The sequence below is a fragment of the Rhinopithecus bieti genome, unplaced genomic scaffold (assembly GCF_001698545.2).
Source record: "Rhinopithecus bieti isolate Rb0 unplaced genomic scaffold, ASM169854v2 scaffold_1673, whole genome shotgun sequence".
In the NCBI taxonomy this organism is placed as follows: Eukaryota; Metazoa; Chordata; class Mammalia; order Primates; family Cercopithecidae; genus Rhinopithecus; species Rhinopithecus bieti.
Genome location: NW_016804690.1, coordinates 730,459 through 752,991, shown reverse-complemented (window position 1 = coordinate 752,991; position 22,533 = coordinate 730,459). Strand labels below are relative to the sequence as shown.

The 22,533-nt window shown below is 43.8% G+C and overlaps 2 protein-coding genes across 4 annotated transcripts in view; one reads left to right on the top strand and one right to left on the bottom strand.

Annotated features, from left to right (window-relative positions):
- The window catches only part of CAPN2 (calpain 2), a 65,307-nt gene extending 52,457 nt beyond the window's left edge, over positions 1-12,850 (top strand). Inside the window, exons 13-21 of the mRNA XM_017869953.1 lie at positions 162-198; positions 771-836; positions 2,737-2,794; positions 4,962-5,026; positions 6,700-6,768; positions 7,284-7,362; positions 8,622-8,738; positions 8,996-9,054; positions 11,849-12,850. Coding sequence (XP_017725442.1) covers positions 162-198; positions 771-836; positions 2,737-2,794; positions 4,962-5,026; positions 6,700-6,768; positions 7,284-7,362; positions 8,622-8,738; positions 8,996-9,054; positions 11,849-11,872 — 574 coding nt within the window. The 3' untranslated portion in view covers positions 11,873-12,850. The remainder of the gene's footprint in view (positions 1-161; positions 199-770; positions 837-2,736; positions 2,795-4,961; positions 5,027-6,699; positions 6,769-7,283; positions 7,363-8,621; positions 8,739-8,995; positions 9,055-11,848) is intronic.
- A 4,004-nt stretch (positions 12,851-16,854) lies between these two features.
- Positions 16,855-22,533, bottom strand: part of TP53BP2 (tumor protein p53 binding protein 2) — a 66,360-nt gene continuing 60,681 nt past the window's right edge. For 2 of the 3 annotated variants that reach the window (XM_017869950.1, XM_017869951.1), the window contains 2 exons: positions 21,201-21,400; positions 16,864-17,671 (listed from right to left, as the gene is read on the bottom strand). In XM_017869950.1, coding sequence (XP_017725439.1) covers positions 17,630-17,671; positions 21,201-21,400 — 242 coding nt within the window. In that variant the 3' untranslated portion in view covers positions 16,864-17,629. Of the gene's footprint in view, positions 17,672-21,200; positions 21,401-22,533 lie in introns of all 3 variants that reach the window. The other variant, XM_017869949.1, reaches the window with a different exon arrangement.

Here is a 22,533-nt window from a genome sequence, read left to right as displayed (position 1 = left end):
AAACTTGGACTATGAAGACCTCCCCCCACCTCAGCCCCGCCCCACCCCGCCTACCCCTGCTGCAGTTAGCACTGCACTTCCATTTTAGCAGTGATTTCTGCGACACTTCCTTTTTGCCTTTACCTGCCTTCCAGTAACACATAATTTCTTTCTATTTCCAGAGCTGTCGATGATGAAATCGAAGCCAATCTTGAAGAGGTACTTGTAACTCCTTGAGTTTCACCCACTCTGTCCTGGACAATCCAGAGGGCGGAGGAGCAAAAAAATTCCAAGAGTGTTTGGACTTCATGAACAAAGCCTGAAACTAAGGATAAAGCCAGGCACTGGGATTCCAAGTGTCAACTTCCTGTGTCAGCTCTGGCCTTTGTGCTTAGGGGCATGGGCCAGTCCCTTGCCTATTGGGCTGTGCTAGCCACTGTCAAAATCCGTCCAGAACATTCCAGCTAGTCTTTATGCTTCCAAGTCCCCACTAGAATAGATCCTAAAAGGCCATTTTAATTGGATGCTACAGAAGATACCTCTGTGAGAGATTAGAATATTACGCCTTCCCACATAATTTACATTCCCTCTCACATTTTAATTAGAAAAAAAAAACAACTTTATATTAATTCTTCACACTATACCTGATCTCAACCCAAATAACCGTAGAATTCGGGTCCCAGAGAGGGACAGAGAAGGGGAGTGGGAGGTGGCAGCCACGGAAGGGCAGGCAGGCACTTGCTGTCATGCCTCGCTCTGATGCATTCTCATGTCTCTGCCTCACCTTCCAGTTCGACATCAGCGAGGATGACATTGATGATGGATTCAGGAGACTGTTTGCCCAGTTGGCAGGGGAGGTAAATGTTCCCAAAAACAACATTATGCACTCTGGTTGATGCAAAGGTCTCCAAGGAGACTTTAGTTTAAAGGGGAGAGGAAACAAACTGAACAAAAGCAAAGAGAAATTGCAAATAGTCCTCGGATTCCAGCTCAGCCTTCTTGCGTATGTCCTCCCTAAGACCTCTGCATGCTGCCAGGGGCTTCCGTTCGCATGGTCAGCCCTGACTCTGTGTTCCTCCTTCCTTAGGATTCCTGGGCTCACCTTGTGGCTGTTTTATTTTCTCTGTTCTACACCAATTGAGGCATGAAATTTGGCCCCTTATCCTTTATTTCCACAAAGGATTTGGGGAGGTGGAAGGGTTTCAAATCTCAAGAATGCAGGCAACCTGCAACAGAGTATTTGAATTAGGCTTCTCTGTTCTTTTTCCTTTTTCTTTTCTTTTCTTTTCTTCTTCTTCTTTCTTTTCTTTTTAGAGACAGGGTCCCTCTCTCTTTCACCCAGGCTGGAGTGCAGTGGCATGATCATAGCTCACTGCAGCCTCCACTTCCTGGGCTCAAGAGATCCTGCCACCTTAGTCTCCCAAGTAGCTGGGACTATAGGTGCACACCACCATGGCTAGCTAATTTGTATTTTATTTTTATTTTTCTAGAGAGAAGGTCTTGCCATGTTGCTCAGGCTGCTCTGGAACTCCTGGGCTCAACAATCCTCCAACCTTGGCCTGTCAAAGGGTTGGGATTACAGACTCATATCACCATGCCCAGCTAATTTTTTAATTTTTTGAGAGAGACAGGGTCTCACTGTGTTGTCCAGGCTGGTCTCAAACCCCTGAGCTCAAGCAGTTCTCCCACCTCAGGCTCCCAAAGTGCTGGGATTACAGGTGTGAGCCACCATACCTGGCAGCTTTCCTGGTCTTAAAAAAATCCCTCCGCCATTTAGTGCTATCACAAAGTTATTTAGCCCTCTTTCTTCCCAACAACTCCAAAAAAGTCCTGTTTCTTCACTATGTGGAGGAACTTTGCAATCACTGAGCTCATTTGGGGCTCCCTTTGCTGACCCCAAGACCCATCAAAGTGCTAAGCCAGGCATCGTCTGCTCTACGCCTCCACCAGCCTCTCACCCTCTGCTCCCTCCCAGATTCCCAAGAAAAGAGGCCGTGAGTGTCTTCTTTCCCCACTGATTGAATCCCACACATACACACCCCCAAAAGGCAAAAATGACTGCAGTCAATCTTGGTTTTAAACAAAGGAGTTTATCCATGAGTTACATAAATATGTATAAGTGAATAGAGACATCTGAGCCTGTGAGGGACCCTGGCATGATGGGCATAGAGGAGGGCCAGCTGGGTCTTGGAGGCAGCTGGTTTTCACCAGTTTTACAGGAAGTCTGAGCTTTGAGTTTTAAAGAATGAAGAAGACATGCCAGATAAGAGGAATGGTGTAAGAGAACTAAGTTAAGAAAGACCACAAACATGGGTAGAGGGGAGTATTTATTATTTATATTCTCTACAGCAAAGAAATGGTGAGTGGACTCTCTCTACTGCATCTGTGCATTAAAACACCGTATCTAGGTCAAGCGCAGTGGCTCATACCTGTAATTCCAGCACTTTGGGAGGCTGATGCTGGAGGATCGTTTGATCCTAGGAGTTTGAAGTTTCAGTGAGCTAGGATCATACCACTGCAGTCCAGCCTGGGTGTTCTGAAAAGAACAAAACCAAAAACTGTATCTAAAATCCAGGATGGGACAGTACTACTCAAAGTGTGGTCTGGGAACAGCAGCCCCAACATGGCCTGGGGGCTTGTTAGAAATGCACATTCATAGACCCCACCGCAGGCCTACCTAATGCACTGCTGTCCTGCGCTGTGCTCATCCAGCTCCCACGGGGGGCCAATAACTATGCTCTGGTTGCGTGTCCACAGGATGCAGAGATCTCTGCCTTTGAGCTGCAGACCATCCTGAGAAGGGTTCTAGCAAAGCGTGAGTATCCCCTCGTTGCAAAACCTCATCCTGCTCTTTCCCCTGTGGATGGGAGGGAACATGGAAATCTTTCCTCCTCCATGTCTGGCTGCTGTGACTAAACCACCACCCTCCATCCCATCCAAGAAGTGGATGAAGGATCTGTATGATGTGATAAAAAAAGAACAAGTGTTTCTAGCATCCACAGATCAAAGATCAAATCCACATTTCCACTACATACTTACTAGCTTTGTGTGATCAATTTTTTTATTTTATTTATTTATTTATTTATTTGTTTATTTATTGAGACAGAGTCTTGCTCTGTCACCCAGGCTGGAGTGCAGTGGCGCAATCTCAGCTCACTGCAATCTCTACCTCCCAAATTCAAGTGATTCTCCTGCCTCAGCCTCTGAAGTAGCTGGAATCACAGGCATGTGCCACCACAGCCAGCTGACTTTTGTATTTTTAGTAGAGATGGGGTTTCACCATGTTGGCCAGGCTGGTCTCGAACTCCTGACCTCAAGTGATCCACCAGCCTTGGCCTCCCACAGTGCTGGGATTATAGGCATGCACCACCACACCCGGCTAACTTTTGTATTTTCCTAGAGACGGGGTTTCTCCATGTTGGCCAGGCTGGTCTTGAACTCCTGGCCTCAAGTGATCCGCCTGCCTCAGCCTTCCAAAGTGCTGGGATTACAGATGTGAGCCACCACACCTGGCCACATCTTGTAACTATTTCTTAAGCAAAAAAATATCAGAGGATTGATCGTTCAACCCCCTACTGTGGATCACCAGCAGGGAGGAGCAGGAAACACAACACAGAGACATTTTTTCCCCTCAAATTATCACAAGAGTCACGCTGCATTTGATAAAAGAGCAATTGGCAATCCAGGAAGCAGAGTTTTGTACATATCAGAAGCTAGGAATCTGCATCAAAGACAAATGCAATCATGGTCATGTGCTGCATACCAGCCCTAGGGATCATCTTGAGAAGCCTCATGGACTTCAAGGGACATCATTCCCTCTCATAAGATGGCCTCTAGCCTAACTCCATGAGATAAAATAAATCTGCCTTTCAGAGCCAGAGTCCAGGGCCAGCTGGGTCTTCCCTCCCAATGTGAACCAAGAGGGTTGGGCCAGCCAGGCTATAGTCAGTCCAGTGCAGGGCCTCCCCAGAGGGGCCCGGGTCTGTATCCACCCTCCTCTAATTTTCAGGGAAGGTAAGAAGACTGTGTTTACCCTGGAGGCCACCAGGCACAAGTGAGGTCACAGAGCTCTTCAGATATGCAATCCTCTTGAGCTGAGGAGACTAAAGCCTCATTGTTTCTGCACAGATGGAGGGTGGGGCTGGGAGGTGGGGAAGAAGCGGGCCTTGCCTGGATTCAGCCTGCTCCTTGCTCGGGGAGCAGCATTCGCTCCGCACGCGCCTCTGAGCTTAATACCCTAGCCCTAGCCGCCTGGTGACTCCAGCCTTTTGGAGGGCTCCACGCCAGAGTCTGCATGCGTGGCCGCTGGGCCAGAGCCTCATGACCATCTAAGAAGGGGTTGGTGCCCAGAATGGCAGCTTTGAGGCAGGTCAGGCTCTAACCTCTTTCAAGGACATGACAAAAAAGCTGGACTTTTCGTGAAGTCTGTGGGGAGCCAGATTCACATTGGTGACTAGGGTCTCATGCCACCTGCCAACACCAAGTGGATAGGACTCCCTTAGTGCAGCATGATAGCTCGTGGAGAGATCCCAGGGCTTCAGGTTTCTCAGTCAGCTGGGGACACAATCCATAAATGTCTGCAGATAGACAGTTCAAGTAAACCTCTTTCTCTCACAGGTCGTAGCCTATAATTAACACACCCCCTCTCTGTTTTCTTTTTCCCTGCCCAACAACTACAGGTGACTTTATATCCGGTGGGCACCTAAGGCCCAGCCATTGATCATTCTGTTATTTATTTGTTCAAAAAGCACTTTTTAAAGCCCTGTTTGCCCATGGCAAATATACAGAGACATCAGGACAATGTGGACATCGTCTGCACTGTCCCAATCTGATAGTCACTGGCCATGTGTGGCTATTTATATAATGGAAGTGGCTTCTGTATGTGAATGGGCACAGATAAAGAATATCTCCATGATTGTGGAAAGTTCAACCGGACATCACCACTTAGAGATTTTTCCTGTCACACTGATTTTGTCTTTTAGGCCAAGATATCAAGTCAGATGGCTTCAGCATCGAGACATGCAAAATTATGGTTGACATGCTAGATGTATCCTTTAATGTGTTCCAGGGAATAGAGACTGGGGGAGTTTAAAATCTCACTCCAGAAAGATTCAAACACATGGCCTTCTCTCCTTTCACAATGGCCAGTTGTTCCCAACTTGCTGAGTCGCCGTCGGACAGTCAGCAGCACTGACCTCCCTTACTAGGGAAATTCGAGAATCTTCTGATGAGGGAAAGCAAATGCTACACCTCCCCCCAACACCTACCTTGAAAGGCTTAGAATGCAGGCCCACGGCCGGGCACCATGACTCACGCCTGTAATCCCAGCACTTTGGGAAGCCAAGATGGGCAGATCACGAGGTCAGGAGTTCGAGACCAGCCTGTCCAATGTGGTGAAACCCCATCTCTGCTAAAAATACAAAAATTAGCTGGGCATGGTGGCACGTGCCTGTGATCCCAGCTACTTGGGAGGCTGAGGCGGGAGAATCACTTGAACCTGGGAGGCAGAGGTTGCAGTGAGCCGAGATCGCGCCACTGCACTCCAGCCTGGGCGACAGAGTGTGACTCGTCTCAAAAAAAAAAAAAAAGAAAGAAAGAAAAGAAAAGAAAAGAATGTAGGCCCACCAGTCCATTCCTGGGGCTGGTGCAGGAAGTTCCTGGACAATATGCCCATCACTTCTTTGCACAAAGCAGCTCGAATTTGTTTCCTCTGTGATGTGTTTCCATTACTTCCTCTAGGAAAATATTCCCTAACCATAGTATTTCTGATGTGAATCTGTTTTGTCTGATCAAGATCGTCTTCTTGATTTAGATAAGCGCTCCTTTCATAAGCATCCTACTTCCCTTTTGCTCTAGCTCCTTCCCAGACCACCCACCTGTCCCCAAAGCAAACTAGTCATCCATTTCCCCCTTGTTTCCAATGCTTAGTGAGAAGTGGTGGTAAGGGGCAGCCTGAGCTTCTGTGAAGTTTTTTCTGTGTGTTTGTTTGCTTGTTTAGTTGGTTGGTTGGTTTTTTTGAAACAGGGTCTCACTCTGTCACCCAGGCTGGAGTGCAGTGGCACGATCTCAGCTCACTCCAACCTCCGCCTCTCAGGTTCAGGTGATTCTCCCCCCTCAGCCTCCCCAGTAGCTAGGACTACAGGTGCATGCCACCACACCCAGCTAATTTTTCTCTTTTTAGTAGAGTTGGGGTTTCACCATGTTGGCGAGGCTGGTCTCGAATTCCTGACCACAGGTGATCTGCCCACCTCGACCTCCCAAAGTGCCGGGATTACAGGTGTGAGTCACCATGCCTGGCCACTTCTGTGAAGTTTTATCTAGTGGATTCACGGTGTGCACCTGCTAGCTGCCTTCACTAAAGGCCTCTTAGATATACTCCACCACATACTCTAAAAAAATAGCAAGGGCCTAGCCACTAGAAGCCATCCAAAGCCTTTTGCATGTCATCCAATAGCTCATTTTTAGTAGTATCTGGGGCCCCCACAGCACCTCCAGATCAAACAGCAACCAGAATCGGCAGGGAGCCAGCAAGTCGTTCTCGTCCTTCCTCCAATCCTTTAAACGGAGGTTTAGCCAGTGGGAAAAGCAGGAAAAGGATCCTTCTGCAAACCCTCCCTGTGCATGTGCTATGATATTCAAAAGATCCAGTTGAGAAGACAAACTAGGTGACACTGTGCCCAAATGGACCCACACTCAAGGGCTTTCCTTGACTGAAGGCAGTCAGATGGGAGTGGCAAGCTAGGGCTGAAGGAGTTCTACATTCTCTGGACGAAGATTCAAAAATACCAAGTAAGATCCCAGAGGTGCGGGTGGATCTGTGTTGGAGAACATTCTGTGTGTATGCTTTAAGATGCAGCACCTCCTCCACAGAGTGGAGAAACATTTCCAAGGGGACTGGGATTTTACCCATAATGAAGCTCAGAGTGAGTAAAGACCGGGTTGAGGAAATGCAAACAAAAAACCAACCAGGACGTTGCAGGTGAAGTGGCCTGTTCCCTTCCTCCCGATTATTGGGATCATCTAAAGGCCACCATCAAGGGTTTCCTGCAAAGGGTTTTTGACAGCTAAAGTACAAAAATTACATAAGACAAGAACATGGGCCTATGGGCGTTGGCTGGCTGACTTGATGGGCATATTTACAAACCAGCTCACAGACAGAAGCGCAGAAACATGGGTGATTCTTCCAAGGCCAAACTAGAGGCACAGAGCTGGAAAAACTTCATCCCCACTCAGCACATACTAGGGAGGTAACTTGCCAGCTTTGCTTTGGGTCATAGTTCTTACAACTAATTTATGTGTTCCAGAAAATTTACCGGGAAATCGACGTTGACAGGTCTGGTACCATGAATTCCTATGAAATGCGGAAAGCGTTAGAAGAAGCAGGTAACCCTTTATAATTGCATTTTCATTCCTAATCTGGCTGTAGAATATGTGAACACTCATCCTATACCATATAATACAAGGTTTGGTAAAGCTATAAAATAAAGTAGGTGCTGTTTTAATACAAACACCTCCTTTTCATTCCCCTTTTAAAGACTAATTGGTAAAATTAAATGCAGTAGGATGCTCTGCCTTCTGTGCCTTCTTGAATCCAAGTTTCCTTCGGAGCCGCCTGGCACAGCAAGCAGACAAAGCCAGTTCTCAACAGACTCCTCCAGGTGCCTCCTTTCTGGTGCAGGGTTGGTTAGGCAGAAATGGAATGTTTCAGCTCAGCCCTTAGGGTAAGACCCTAGCAGAATTGGATATCAATAAAAGGACACAAGCTAGTAGTAGACCAGCAGAGCGGGAGACTGCTGGGCTTTGGGAACGAATGCGACAGCATGAGGCTGTTCATTCTGCTTGCTGGAATATAATGCTGCCGCAGAGACCCCACACAATGGTGGTTTAAACAAGGTATATCTTTCTGTCGCATAGCAATCCCAGTGCCAGCAGTCCACAGCTAGGATGGTGTCTTCTACTCTCCTACTGTGTGATCACTCTTCCCCCAGTCTTCCCCCATCCATGATGCCCAGCGGCCCTTCGAGGCTTGCCCTCATCTGAGGGACCTGGGATGGCGTGCCACCACAAACACATGCTGCCAACAGGTTGACAGCAGAAAGGCTCCTCGCCTTTAAGGGCACACAGGCCATTTCTGCTCACACATCCTACCAGCCAGACTGTGATCGCAAGGCCTCTGTTGACTGCAAGGAAGCTGGCACATGCAGTCTTGAAGCTAGGTGGCCACAGTCCCAATAAAAATTATTTTACTCTGGAAAGAGGGAGAACTACCATGAGTTTACCAGGAACAGCTTCTGCTCACATATATCCAGGAAGAATCTGGTCTCCAAGACGATTCAGAGCTAAACAAAAAATCAAAAAGAAGCAGCATGGTTAACAACATGAAGCAACCATGACCATGAGAACAAGAAAAGACTTATGTGTCATTAAAGACACAGGCAGGGTGAAGGTGGACAGTTCAGAAACAAAAGAAACAGCAGAAGGTACTGGCTTTGTAAAATCAAACTAGTCTCATAGAAGAGCAGCCAAGGGACAAAAGCAATTATACCTCATTTAAATCACCACTTGGTTCCATAGCCTGTGAGTGCAGCTAAATGGTACAGTCTAATGCTTAGCAATCAGTTTGTTTGTTCATGTAACTTCAGGTTTCAAGATGCCCTGTCAACTCCACCAAGTCATCGTTGCTCGGTTTGCAGATGACCAGCTCATCATCGATTTTGATAATTTTGTTCGGTGTTTGGTTCGGCTGGAAACGCTATTCAGTAAGTGGATATTTGGGGAAAGACTCATTTCAGTTATCTTGGTATTAAAGTGGCCTGCCTTTCACCTTGGTGAAATCATCTAAACTAGAGACATGTCTTCCAGGAGTTGAGAATGAAATTCCCTCTTTACTAATTTGAGAGTGAGGAAGAAAGCGTGTATGGCGGTCAGTGAAGTCAGTTGCTGAACTGAAAAGAGGATAATATGATCTCTGTTTCAGCTCACTCACTCGTGACATCCTTTTTTTCTCCCTCCACAGAGATATTTAAGCAGCTGGATCCTGAGAATACTGGAACAATAGAGCTCGACCTTATCTCTGTGAGTCAGCAGCTCATACCCCACCTTGCTTCTAAGGGGATGGGGGAGGCATGGGGCGGAAAGGGCTATTACTTGAGTGACCTGCTTTTTCAAGTTTTGCTTTAAAGAGCTCTTTGGTCTGTCGGGGCCAGGCCTGTACACAGCTGTAAGATCCCACAATGCACTTTTACCTGCAGTTTTACTTTCCAACTACCTATTCTCAAGTCCAAAATGCATGCCTGGCTCCCTCTTCCCATGAGCTTTGACTTGAGTGTAGCTCAAGGTTAAACTAAGGAGTGGCTGCAGGATGATGCTTAGAAAAATGAACTCTTGCCGGGCGCGGTGGCTCAAGCCTGTAATCCCAGCACTTTGGGAGGCTGAGACAGGCGGATCACGAGGTCAGGAGATCGAGACCATCCTGGCTAACACGGTGAAACCCCGTCTCTACTAAAAAATACAAAAAACTAGCCGGGCGAGGTGGCGGGCGCCTGTAGTCCCAGCTACTCTGGAGGCTGAGGCAGGAGAATGGCGTAAACCCGGGAGGCGGAGCTTGCAGTGAGCTGAGATCCAGCCACTGCACTCCAGCCTGGGCGACAGAGCGAGACTCCGTCTCAAAAAAAAAAAGAAAGAAAGAAAAATGAACTCTTGATTAGTATGCAAGGGAGAACATGCTTATATAAAGAAATTCTTTGGATGAAACTCAAGTTGGGTTTTGGGAAGATCCATCATTCTTAGAATGGATCTACTTAAAATACTTTGTGAGCAAATTAGTTTTCTCTACTCCCTCCCCGTTTAAGATAAAACCAACACTAGTAAATATATTTGCCATTTATTATTATTATTGCACTCATGGGTCTGGAACCCTAGCAATGCACATCTCTGAAATGATCATCAATCTAAATTAAGTGGGTATGCTAATTTCACAAAAAGCAAAGTGCAAAATGTTCTCTTATCATCCCAATGACAGGAAGTTCTCTCACTGAAAGAAAGAAGCCAGGTGAGGTATACTTCCATTATCACCTGGCTCCAGTAAGCATTTCCTCTATACTCAGGGAAGGCCACAGAGGGCCAGGTGAAGTGGCTGACACTGGGTGACAATGGTAGTTGTCAGTCCTGTCTGTGTAACAGAGGAGTGAAGTGGTGAGGAGGGCAGGTCTAAGGCACTGGCAGCTCTTTTCTGTGGATTTTGAACTCTGGAGGAAGCCAGCAACTAAATAACTGTCTTGTTCTGCTATTATGCATTATATAAGCACCTTTAGCAAAGTGGAAATATAGTTTATCTGGTTACAAATCACACTAACTTGCTTAAAACTTTACATATCCTAGGGAATATCTCTATCCCTAGATTGCAATGTAGAGTCAACCTCGTCTCTAAAAAAATAAAAAATTAGGCTGGCGCAATGGCTCACACCCATAATCCCAGCACTTTGGGAGGCCATGGCAGGTGGATCACCTGAGGTCAGGAGTTCAAGACCAGCCTGGCCGACATGGAGAAACCCCATCTCTACTAAAAATGCAAAATTAGCTGTGCATGGTGGTGCATGCCTGTAATCCCAGCTACTCAGGAGGCTGTGGCAGGAGGATTGCTTGAACCTGGGAGGCGGAGGTTGCAGTGAGCTGGGATTGCACCATTGCACTCCATCCTGGGCAACCAGAGCCAAACTCCATCTAAAAAAAATAACAATAATACAAAATTAGCTGGGCATGGTGGCGGGCACCTGTAAATCCCAGCTACTCAGGAGGCTGAGGCAGGAGAATTGCTTGAACCTAGGAGGTGGAGGTTGCAGTGAACTGAGATGGCACCACTGCACTCCAGCCTGGGCAACAAGAGTGAAACTCTGTTTCAAAAATAAAAATAAAAAATAAAAATTTAGCCAGGCATGGTGGTGCATGCCTGTAGACCCAGCTATCCAGGAGGCTAAAGTGGGAAGAACACCTGAGCCTAGGAAGTTGAGGCCGCAGTGAGCGATGATTGCCCCACTGCACTCCATCCTGGGTGACAGAGGCCCTGTTTCAAAAAATTTAAATAAAATAATAACTAGTAGAGTCAACACAACTGTGACATGAAACACGCCACATGTTAAGTTTTGGAAATCCTAGCCTGTCATTCTTGCTAGATATCTTATTCTACTCCAGCCGCCCACCCCCACCCCAGGGTCCACCTGGCTCAGTCCTCTCCCTCCACATTTCGTCTGAGAAACATCTTCTTACCCACTGGCTTTTCCTGCCACCCCTAAGTCTCACCTTTTGCAAGTTCCTGGAGATCCTCGCTTCTCGTAGTCTTTGCTAAGGATGAACCATGTTCAGAAGCTCTCCCTTCAGTCTGCAGGGATTTCAACCTTGGCTGCAGATTCCATCACGTGGGGAGCTTAGCCAAAGCCCTGGTGTCCCGGCTGTATCCCAAAGCAGCTGAATCAATCTGATTTAAAGTTTCCATATCACTACAATTTAGAACCAGTGTTGAACACCACTAGATGCAGGGATATCCACATCCCAAACTAACTTCTGATGTGATACTCTGAGGCAGAGATGTGAAAATGCTAATTTCTGTTGTGTGAATTTCACTTTTCATGTGTGCAGTCAACCCTGTAATGTGATTCATGACCACCTAATGCAAATCACACAGACTACTGACCTGTTAAAAGCTAGACTCTAGAAATCAGGTAAGAAAAAGATGAGTTAGTGCACTGATATCGTAGCTCTCGATCAGCTTTTCCAGTACAAGTTTTTTGGAACAATCTACAGGTACTTAAATAAGCCTTTAATTTTAAAAGTGGTCACTGAGCTGACTTGGTTTTTTTTTCCTTCCTCACAGTGGCTCTGTTTCTCAGTACTTTGAAGTTGTAACTAATCTGCCTGAAGACTTCTCATGATGGAATATCAGCCAAGGACTAAGCTTCCATAGAAAAACACTTTGTATCTGGACCTCGAAATTATAGGAACATTTACTTAAACGGATGATCATAGCTGAAAATAATGATACTGTCAATTTGAGATAGCAGAAGTTTCACACATCAAAGTAAAAGATTTGCATATCATTATACTAAATGCAAATGAGTTGCTTAACCCTTGACAAGCTCAAAGAAAGCTTTAAATCTGTAAATAGTACACACTTTTTACTTTTACACACTTTCCTGTTCATAGCAATATTAAATCAGGAAAAAAATGCAGGGTGGTATTTAACAGCTGAGCAAAAACATTGAGTCACTCTCAGAGGACACGAGGCCTTGCAGGGAATATTTAAAGCAACTTCAAGTTTAACATGCAGCTGTTGATTCTACCAAATAAGTCCAAGATTACCATTTCCCATGAGCAAACTGAGAAACATAGTATATCATGAAGTAATCTTGTCAAGGCATCTAGAGTCCAGGTGAGAAGACTCACCTCTGTTGCTTGAGTTAAACAAAGGACAGGTTTTATATAATATTGATTGGTAATAGTAAATCATTCTCCTTAAACCCAAGTTCTTGATCCTATTCGGCCTTATACATCAGGTCTTACAAAGACCAAAGGGATTCCACGCTTGATCAACTGAACCAGTATGCCAAACCAGCCATCCAATTTGCAAACCAATTATGATAAAGGACAAAATAAGCTGTTTGCCACCTCAAAACTTCATGAACTTCACCACCACTAGTGTCTTCCCATGGAGTTAGAGGGGACATCGCTTAGAAGTTCTTATAGAAAGGACACAAGTTTGTTTCCTGGCTTTACCTTGGGAAAATGCTAGCAACATTATAGAAATATTGCCTTTTGCCTTATCTTCTTCCAAATGTACTATTCAATAAAAATAAAGGGTTTACCCTATGCAATCACACCATGCCATGTTTTTCTTCCTGGAGGTCAGCCCCACAGGATGGTTTATGAGCACACATGATTATAGCTTATTTCTACTTTAACAAGGTATGCTGCCTCTGTAAATTCATGTATTCAAAGGAAAAGACATCTTGCCTATAATTAAAATGTGGAACTATAAAATTTTCTTAAATCTAATTCAGAAACTGATAATCTGACGATAATGTAAAGGAAGCTCTAATTTCTACTGCTTATTGATCTGCTGTTAGGCAGCACAGAGACATATGTGCCTCTCAGGAAGTTCCCTGCTCAACCTGCCACCTCAATTTCACCTTGGCCAGCTCCCCCTGGGGTAGGGACAAGCAAGGGAGCCGAGAAAACATGCAGATTAAGTCACTGGTCTGGTGCTGGTGGTTCTTGAGGAATCATTTCCTCAAGATGACTTGACATAGGCAAATGCCATCCTAATATTTCCTGAACAAGGTGAGACGATAGATTTCCCAAACTCAGCTCAAATGCGTTGTTCTCTTGCTTGCCAAGTGGATTTTGAGGGTAAAGGGGAGGCTGGTGGCCATGAGAGTGCAGGAGTCCCAACCTCCTCGCATCGGTGATTTCTCTGTCCAGCTGCACAGGTGGCAGGATAGAGGTGGGAGATGTTTGGACTGACTCAAGATTGGAGGTGGGCAAGGGAAGGGTGGCTGAAGGATCAGGGGACAAGGGAATGGAGGGTGGGCACTGAAGTGGTTCCAACACAGGACCCCAGGGTCCAGGCTGGGAGGGGGTAGAGTGAAGGGCAGGAGGGATCAGCTTTTGATTCTGAGGAAGAGAGTGGTCACTAGAGACTAGTAAACAGTGGGGCAGAAAGGAGGCCCCTCCCATCTGCAGAAGCCATTCTAAACCTAGACTAGTGTTCTGGGGCCCTGCATCTCCTGGTGCACTTTCATCTGTGGGGCTGACCTAGTCTCTGAGATAACATTAAATAAATAAGGTATATGCATATCAGAGCAAATTTAGAAAAGACTGTACAAGAAAAGGGAATAGAGATTACCAAGTATCCTGAGTTTTCCCACCTAGTATAACGTTTGTTAATGCCTGTTTTACAGGGGGCAAAAATAGATAAGCAAACAGATGATAAGCAAAGTAAACCTCAACTTTCTGAGCCTGTACAAACTCACAAGCCCACCCCACAACCCTCACTACTTCCCTCCTGGGTCTCTGCTTTGAATTGCAGTCTCAGGCCCATCAGTCAGCCAGCCATCTATCAATTAGCTCCTCTTGCAGGAGAATAGCGTGAACCTGGGAGGCAGAGCTTGCAGTGAGCTGAGATCCGGCCACTGCACTCCAGCCTGGGCGACACAGCGAGACTCCGTCTCAAAAAAAAAAAAAAAAAAAAATTAGCTCCTCTTTCTCTTTCCCTCTCGTTTTTCTTTCCACAGCTCTTCCCTTATGCCGACCACATCCTCAAGTTTACTTAATATTCTTATCTCCCCTGCTGTGGCCTCTCCTTCCTCCAGAGCCGAACTTCTGCTTCCAGAGAAGCGGTCCACACTGGATCTCAATTCATTTGTCACCCACTACAGTCTGTCTAGTCACCTACCTCTTTGCTGCTGCTTTTTATGATCACCAGTTACCTCCTAATGCCAAACCCTATAAACATCTACCAGCCATTATCTCCCTGGACCTTTCTGCTGCCTTTAACACCATTTACGATTATCCTGAGAACCCACATTCCTTTGGTTTCCTTCGGGTCTGCTTCTCTGGCTAACCCGGTCTCCTTTCCTGTGACACTCCCCACATCCCCAGTGGCTCCACTTCTGTTCGAATATGCACAGCTGGTTTGCATACTCTCCCCTTCAGCACAGTCTGTTCCCCACCTGCTTTATTCCCTTTTATTTTGTAAAGACCTAAAAACTGTGCGACCATAAAAACATGACTATAGCATCAATTATAATACACAAGAATTGTTCAACATTAGACAAATGATTAGATAAATGATACGATGGAATATTAGGAAGCCATTAAAATTCATGTTAATAGGCCAGGCATGATGGTTCACTCCTGCAATCCCAGCACTTTGGGAGGCTGAAGCAAGTGAATTACTTGAGGTCAGGTGCGGGCCTGTAATCCCAGCTACTCGGGAGGTGAGAATCGCTTGAACCTGGGAGGTGGAAGTTGCCGTGAGCCAACGTCGCACCACTACATTCCAGCCTAGGTGACAGAGTGAGACTCTGGCTCAAACAAAAAAAAAAATTCATGTTAATATTTATGATACAATATCAAGTATAATACAGGAGAATGCAGAATTGCTTAAACAATAAGCACTCAACTATATGTAGAGAAAAAAAATCATAGGTAAGACTACAAAGAAATAGGCCCAAGTATGAATAGTACCTCCAGAGTGGTCTCTTTCCCTCCCTCCTTCATAACCTTTTTCTGTACTATTTCTATAACGAGCTTTGATATAAGGATACTTACTTTAATAATAAAACAAAGAACAGAAAGACTTAACAACAATGAGCTTCTCAGTTTAGGATTAAGGAATACAAAACTGGGATCACAGTTCCCTAATTTTCATATCTTCTCTTTTCATACATCTGTGTAATTCTTTAGTTTGCCAAGTACCTTCATGCACAGAACTTAGGTTTTCTTCAACAACTCGGAAGCATGCCAAGGCAATGGCATTAAACTCCACAGATGAGGGAACAAGGCTCAGGGAGGTCAAGTGTCCTTGTGGCCATAGGGACTGAAGTCCCCATCTCCTGGCTGGGCCAGTCGGGGGGTCTTTCTCAGCTTCCATGTTCCCTGACCCCCACATTCATGACCCCCTTCATCTTTAAAGCTGACAACAGCAGGTCAAGTCTTCACACTCCAAGTCTTACTGCCCACCCACTTGCCCCACCTACCCTCCTGCCTCAGCCCTCCTGCCTTCCTCTCCTGCTGTGAAGGGATCTTGTGATTACAGTGGCCCACCAGGACAATCTAGGCTAAACACCCTATTTTAAGGTCAACTGATTCATAAACTTAATTAAATCTTAAAAGTCCTTCAAAGAAGTACAGTAAGTCGTGAAAACCTAGCATCATGGATAGGTTCTTGGTAACTGCAAATCTGAGCAAAACGATGTAAAACAAACCAACAAGAAACAGCAGGTCCTCGAATAACATCACTTCGTTGTACTGTTAGAACACTGATGAGAAAAAGGAAACGGTTTTGTTATACACCTTTTCGCTTTAAGTGAGTTTTGGCCAGGTGCAGTGGCTCACACCTGTAATCCCAACACTTTGGGAAGCCAAGGTAGGAGGACCGCTGGAAGCCAGGCATCAGAGACCAGTCCAGGCAGCATGGTGAGACCCTGTCTCCAAAAAAAAAAAAAAAGAAAAATAAATAAAGTCACAGTTTCCAAGAACCTAATGATGATGTTAAGTAAGGACTTACTGTACCTAGTGACACAAGGAGTAACCAGGAGACAGGGATGGGGTGCGGGGTACCTTTAGAATTCTGCCTACCACACGTCTTCTGATGTTTAGTTTCTGTTGTCACTCCTTCTCCATTACTCTCAAAAGTGGTATTCTCAAAGTTACAGTATGTTCTTTCATCTACTTTCCCTTCTAGAATTTAGCTACTCATAAAAATGTGTAAGGAAGAGTGACCAGGGTATTTCATTTGCATCTTCTACTAAAGTAGTTCCACTAAGCAAATGGGTTTGGAAACAATTCACAAACCTATTAACATATTAATAAAATGATGTGGAGATTTTGCCTATATAAGTTTTCACCCCATAAATCAATGAGGACACTAAAACAGTCTATTAGAGGCTCTAGGTAAAATGTAAAGTAGGCTTCTATCACCATGATCTCTACAGTATTTCATTTTAACCACTTACATTGAATAACTTGGCTGGTAAAAAAAATTCTTATTACAATACATATACTTACGTTAAGCAGCTTGTTCTTTTTCAGCTGGGTAAGATATCCTAATGGCTTGTGACTATTAAACAAAGTCTATTTATGACATCAAAACAAAACCAGTAAACAGCCTAGCATCAAAAGTTTATTACAACTGTTTTTAAAGTCAGCTAGGATCTTGACAAATATTACGGTTAAGTCTAGCAAGTTTCTAATTTCTGAGATACAAAAGACAATAAATACAGATTAAAATTCAGCCTACAAACAAGATTCTACATCTAATTACTGGTACTGTAGCTTAGTTTCAATATTTCAAACATATGTATAATTCTTAAGATGCTACAAGAACTCATATAATAAAGTTACTGTTCACTGACGACCAACTAACAGTTCTTCAATGACAATATACAAGTGTGCAGTGCCTTCGAGCCTTCAGGTGAGCCCCGCAACGGCCTGCTGGTGCCTGGTACAATCAGAGACGGCGATGTGATGGCACTGGTCCTTTCTGGCACGAGGACTGGTTTAGGAGCAGGTGCTGAAAACACTCACTAAACAGGACAGAGAGCTGATTTCCCAACTGCCCAATAAATGGTCCTATTTACTGGACAGGATTCTTGTAGAAAACAGGATTGTCGCTGTATACTTCTCTGAGTGCTACACGGGACACCTTTGCCCCAACACGGTATGGCCTGCTGACGTAGATGCTTTATTTCATCATGCTAAATGTCCTCTAAGGGTAAATTCTTCAATCCTTCATTTTCTTCTAGAGACATTCTTCATCGCTTTCAAGCTACATTGTCATTAAAATAAGTCTTGTGAAATTTTTGCCAAAAATAATCGTATTACTTCTTCTTAAAAACAGATTAATTCATCATTGACTAAAATTCTGTGTGAAGTTTCAGGCCAAGCTCCTTTGTCTTGGTTTAATTCTTGGGTATAGCTGCAAGAGAGTTTTAAAAAATATTTACATAATATAACAGATGTGTGGGAATATAACGAAATTTCAAGAAATAATGAGGTTAGAGGACAGATGTCACGGGAAGGAAATCAAAGTGAGAAAAGCACTCTTTGTGGTGTGTGTGGCACCTAGAGCTTTACGTTTAACAACGTACTCATCAGCTAGACTGCACAGGACGTTCAAAGATCACAATAGTCCGTCAACTGTGACAACTCTACAAAGCAGCAATATAAAAACCCATGACAGTTCTGGGTATTAACTCAATCTGCACAGCTTGTTGAGCTGTAAATCGGCTCTAACAAGGAAGGTAAACTGCTGTATGCTCTATGCTCCAGCTTCTATTAGGAAGGGAAAAAAGAGACTGAATTCTTTTACCTTTATTCACAATGGACATGACGTTGTGTCATGGGACTTCAGACTGTCGGAAATGAAATGCCACAGATTGGCCAGGCGTGGTGGCTCAAGCCTGTAATCCCAGCACTTTGGGAGGCCGAGACGGGCGGATCACGAGGTCAGGAGATCGAGACCGTCCTGGCTAAAACGTGAAACCCCATCTCTACTAAAAGATACAAAAAAAAAACTAGCCAGGCGAGGTGGTGGGCGCCTGTAGTCCCAGCTACACGGGAGGCTGAGCCAGGAGAATGGCGTGAACCCGGGAGGCGGAGCTTGCAGTGAGCTGAGATCCGGCACTGCACTCCAGCCTGGGCGACAGAGCGAGACTCCGTCTCAAAAAAAAAAAAAAAAAGAAATGCCACAGATTAAAAGTCTACAAATTGAAGGAAGATTGGGTGGAGTTTTTTGCTTTAGAATTCTGTGGTTTTGTGTTTCCACAAGAGCTGTAAAGGTGAGTCCTAGTGAAGGTTGCAAGGCCGGGGGGCCCATTGAGCCAGAACCAAGTCAAACTGGTAAATTCAACTGACACACCAAACAAAACCAGCCCCTCTTGACAAAGAGCGAGGAAAAAAGGTTTACTTAGAAGAAAGTAGAATCATAGGCTTTAATAACATCCCAATTTAAAAAAATTTTAAATAATAAATAAAAATAATTTAAAAAGAAAAAGAGTCAGACTTCAGTCAAAACTGAAACACTACTGGTAGATCCACGTTACAGAAACTATTACTTTTTCTATCTGAAAAAAAGACATTTAGCTAATACAATTTTCTAGACTTCTATCTGAGCCCTGACAACATATATGCACTTTCCTTTAAAAAAAAAAAAAAAGAAAAAAATCAGGAAAACAAACCAAAAAAGTTGTGTAGAGGATACTTCTAACAAGAAAAGATTTTCAAAGTACTAAGAAAATCTAAATTTAGGACTAAAATGAAAATCTTCAGTCCAGTCTGTTAATTTCAGAATCTTCTAAGCACCACACACACGAGACAGAACTCAGTCTTTGACCCACTGCTTCCCATGTCATTAACCACAGGACCTCTTTGTTAGAAAATTTAAATAATTCAAAAGATCTATTGTACAACTTGGTGACTGTAATTAATAATGTATTATATACTTGAAAATCACTAAGAAAATAGATGTTCTCACCAAAAAAAAGATGACCATGTGAGATGATGCATGTATTATTTAGCTCGATTTAGCCATTCTACAAGTATACATATTTCAAATTGTTATACACCATAAATATATACAATTTTTGCCAATTAAAAAAAAGAAAAGACTCAAGTAAGCAACTAGTTCTAAGAAGGTAAAGTCTTTCCCAGATAAGAAACTATACAAAACAAAAGGTCTTATTTACTGTTGATGTTTATCAGAGAAGGAAAGTGGCTGCCGGCAAGAGACTGTACATCTCTAGTGCTAGGGACTCTGGAGAAGCAACTGAGGGTGCTCGAAAGAGAACAACCTTTATATTTCTACTTTCCTCTGGTAATCTGAAAGCTTTTTTTTTAAGACAGGGTCCACTCCGTCACCCAGGCTGGAGTGCAGTGGCAGGATCTCGGCTCACCACAACCTCTGCCTCCCAGGCTCAACCGATCTTCCTGCCTCAACCTCCCGAGTAGCTGGGATTACAGTATTTTTAGTAGAGACAGGGTTTTACCATGTTGGCCAGGCTGGTCTCAAACTCCTGACCTCAAGTGATCCTCCTGCCTCGGCCTCCCAAAGTGCTGGGATTACAGGCGTGAGCCACTATGCCTGGCCCCTGAAAGCTTTTTTTAAGGGCTCCATAGCCTAATTTTATTTGTTTTTCACTTTCATTATTCTTTAAAGTTACATTATGATCACCCAAATGAATACTGTCTAATCATCTATTCAAAACTTATTATAAAATGTTTATTGCATAATAAATTTTGCTGTCAGGACAGCAGCAGTCAAGGTGTATAAGTAATTTACACTGCACGTTAGACAAACAACAATGGGGAAGGGAGAGTCAGGGAGAGATGCTGGTCAGAATCCAGGCAGTCAGGTTTCAACACTGAAGTCATTTCAAGGAATCCCATTGAAAGTAATGCCTAGGCAGGGGGTCACTCGCAGACAGAATCCTGTTCACAGCCTAGATGCCACAGTAAAAGCTCCATGTGGGTGGAGGCCATGTCTGTCCGACACTTGATGAAAAGACCAAGAATAGCATCTACCATTTGCTCTCTATTAGACCTCTGAGTTATCCTCACACCAATCTTAGGAGGCAGGATTCTCCAGCCCTCCCCACATTCCTTCTGCAGTCTGGATACCCAGATAGCAGGTGCTGCAGATGGAGTTGAAGCAATGTGGAGGCCAGTGCCCACAACCTATACACCATCTTCTGTGTATCACAACTGGCTCTTCCTTTCCTCAACCCTTTCCTTACTTCCTCACCAAGAGCAGATTGTGCAAGCACTTTAAACTTTTATCTCAATCTCTCAATTACCCTGATCATTTCTCTCACTCTTTCATACACTCTTCACGCCCCCTGCACACACAAAACCGCTATAAGAGAACAGCTGAATTTACAAAGAGCTTAATGCAAAGCCCTGGAATCTCTTATTCTCGCCTTCTCTCCTCTGTCTGACCATATGCCAGCTTTCCCCTGAAAATACTCCAGGAGAATCTTTACATGATGACAGCAGTTCCATTGTACTACACTATAGAAGTGGTACATATGTGCTGGCATGACATTGTTTTCTCGTTTTTTATGAAATATAAATCAAATAGTAGAGAAAAACAAAGAATCTTATCCTTAATGCCCTGTTGAAGCTCTCTACCAGATTTGCAAATCCTGATTGAGACAGATTAAAAACTGATTTCAGATGTCACAGGCTCAATTCCAATCATATTATCCAGTTATCTTTAGTCTGTTCATAACTGTAGGGAGGACCCCTGACCTCCAGGCTGGCAAACATATGTTATTGATCATAATAAGAATCACTGAAAATGTGGCTTTAAGCCTAAGACTATCAAATGTTTAAATTCCATGTCTTATTAACAAAGGGCAGTTGGGTGTACTGTATCCGTAACATACAGCGGTTTTACAAGGCCCCTCTCTGGCACATAGGAAAACACCATAAGCGACAGAATAACTTACTCCCAGCAAGTTGCGTGGAACATATCCCTCCTTATCATTAAGGCGCGCCCACCACCATTCGATTTCATCTTCATCCTCCCTGTGGATGATTGTCATGCAGTCTCCTTCTTTCATGGGCAGCTCATCATCATTCTGAGGTTCATAATCCCAAAGTGCATAAATGACTCCTTTATTCATTATGCCCATCTTCTCCTGAACTCCTAAAATCATGGCAGTAAGATAAAGCACAGAATATACAACTCGGAGTACACCACTCCATAACTTTTAGCTATATGAAACAAAATGGGAAGAAACAGGCACAGGCTGGAATGTTAGTACTACATTAAATATACAATAAAATGTCCTGAGGTGGGGGGTAGAGTGCAATGGAAGGCAACAATGTATAGGGAACATACGAAGGACACATTACTATATGCTATCATCTCTAAAACAGCTCTAAAACCTAGCACTTTATAAGCATCTCTTAAAGGAGCTACTCAAAGTACAAAAACTTTTGCAAGCTTAGGAACTAAAAAAAGAATTCAAATCTAGAATATTAAAAAAGTGAACGATATGCCTGTCCAATTTCAGTCTAATCCCAAATGTAGTGACTAAGGAACTCTAGAAACATTACTTCATTCTTCACTCAAAATTCAGAGCAGACAGAGAAAAAAACAGAGGCACAATGGTCTCTATGAATTTCCAAATGGGGAAAGACAGAAGAAAAAAATATAGAATACGTTAGAATGCAAAAATATGGCATTTTAGACAGGATCAAAGTCTTCACATAATCAACCCTAATATAGTAAGAATCAGAATTCTAAAAGATGTTGAAATCCACAAACTAGGAAGGGAAAAATCCTCAGAAGTCCACCTTTCAACAGATTTGCAACTTAACTACACATTTAAGTTTTGCCCTTCTTCACTTATACCTTCCTATCCTAAAGGGCAATGCTAGTAAGAAATAACAATCATCAACTGGCAGGCAATAGGAAAAAAGCAGAGAAGAAGGAAAATAATTAAGGAAATAAAGTTCTCCACAATTCAGAATTATTATTTTCACTTTTATAATTTTAAAAAACCAGGAAAATACTTGCTAGCTTTTGAATAGTTAGCTTTTTCAGCTTATGTGAGCACTAAACTATTGATTATGAAATTATTCCTATATCAACTAATGATATAGCACACAGTATATTTCTCTCACTCTGGGAAAAACTGAAACAAGAAATTGTTCTTTTCTAAAAGAAGGCTCTGCCAATCTAAAGAGACAATTTCCAACTTTTCTTGTTTAAAGATGACATGCAAAGCATGACAGACTCACATGGCAATCAAACTTTATATAACTATAACTTCA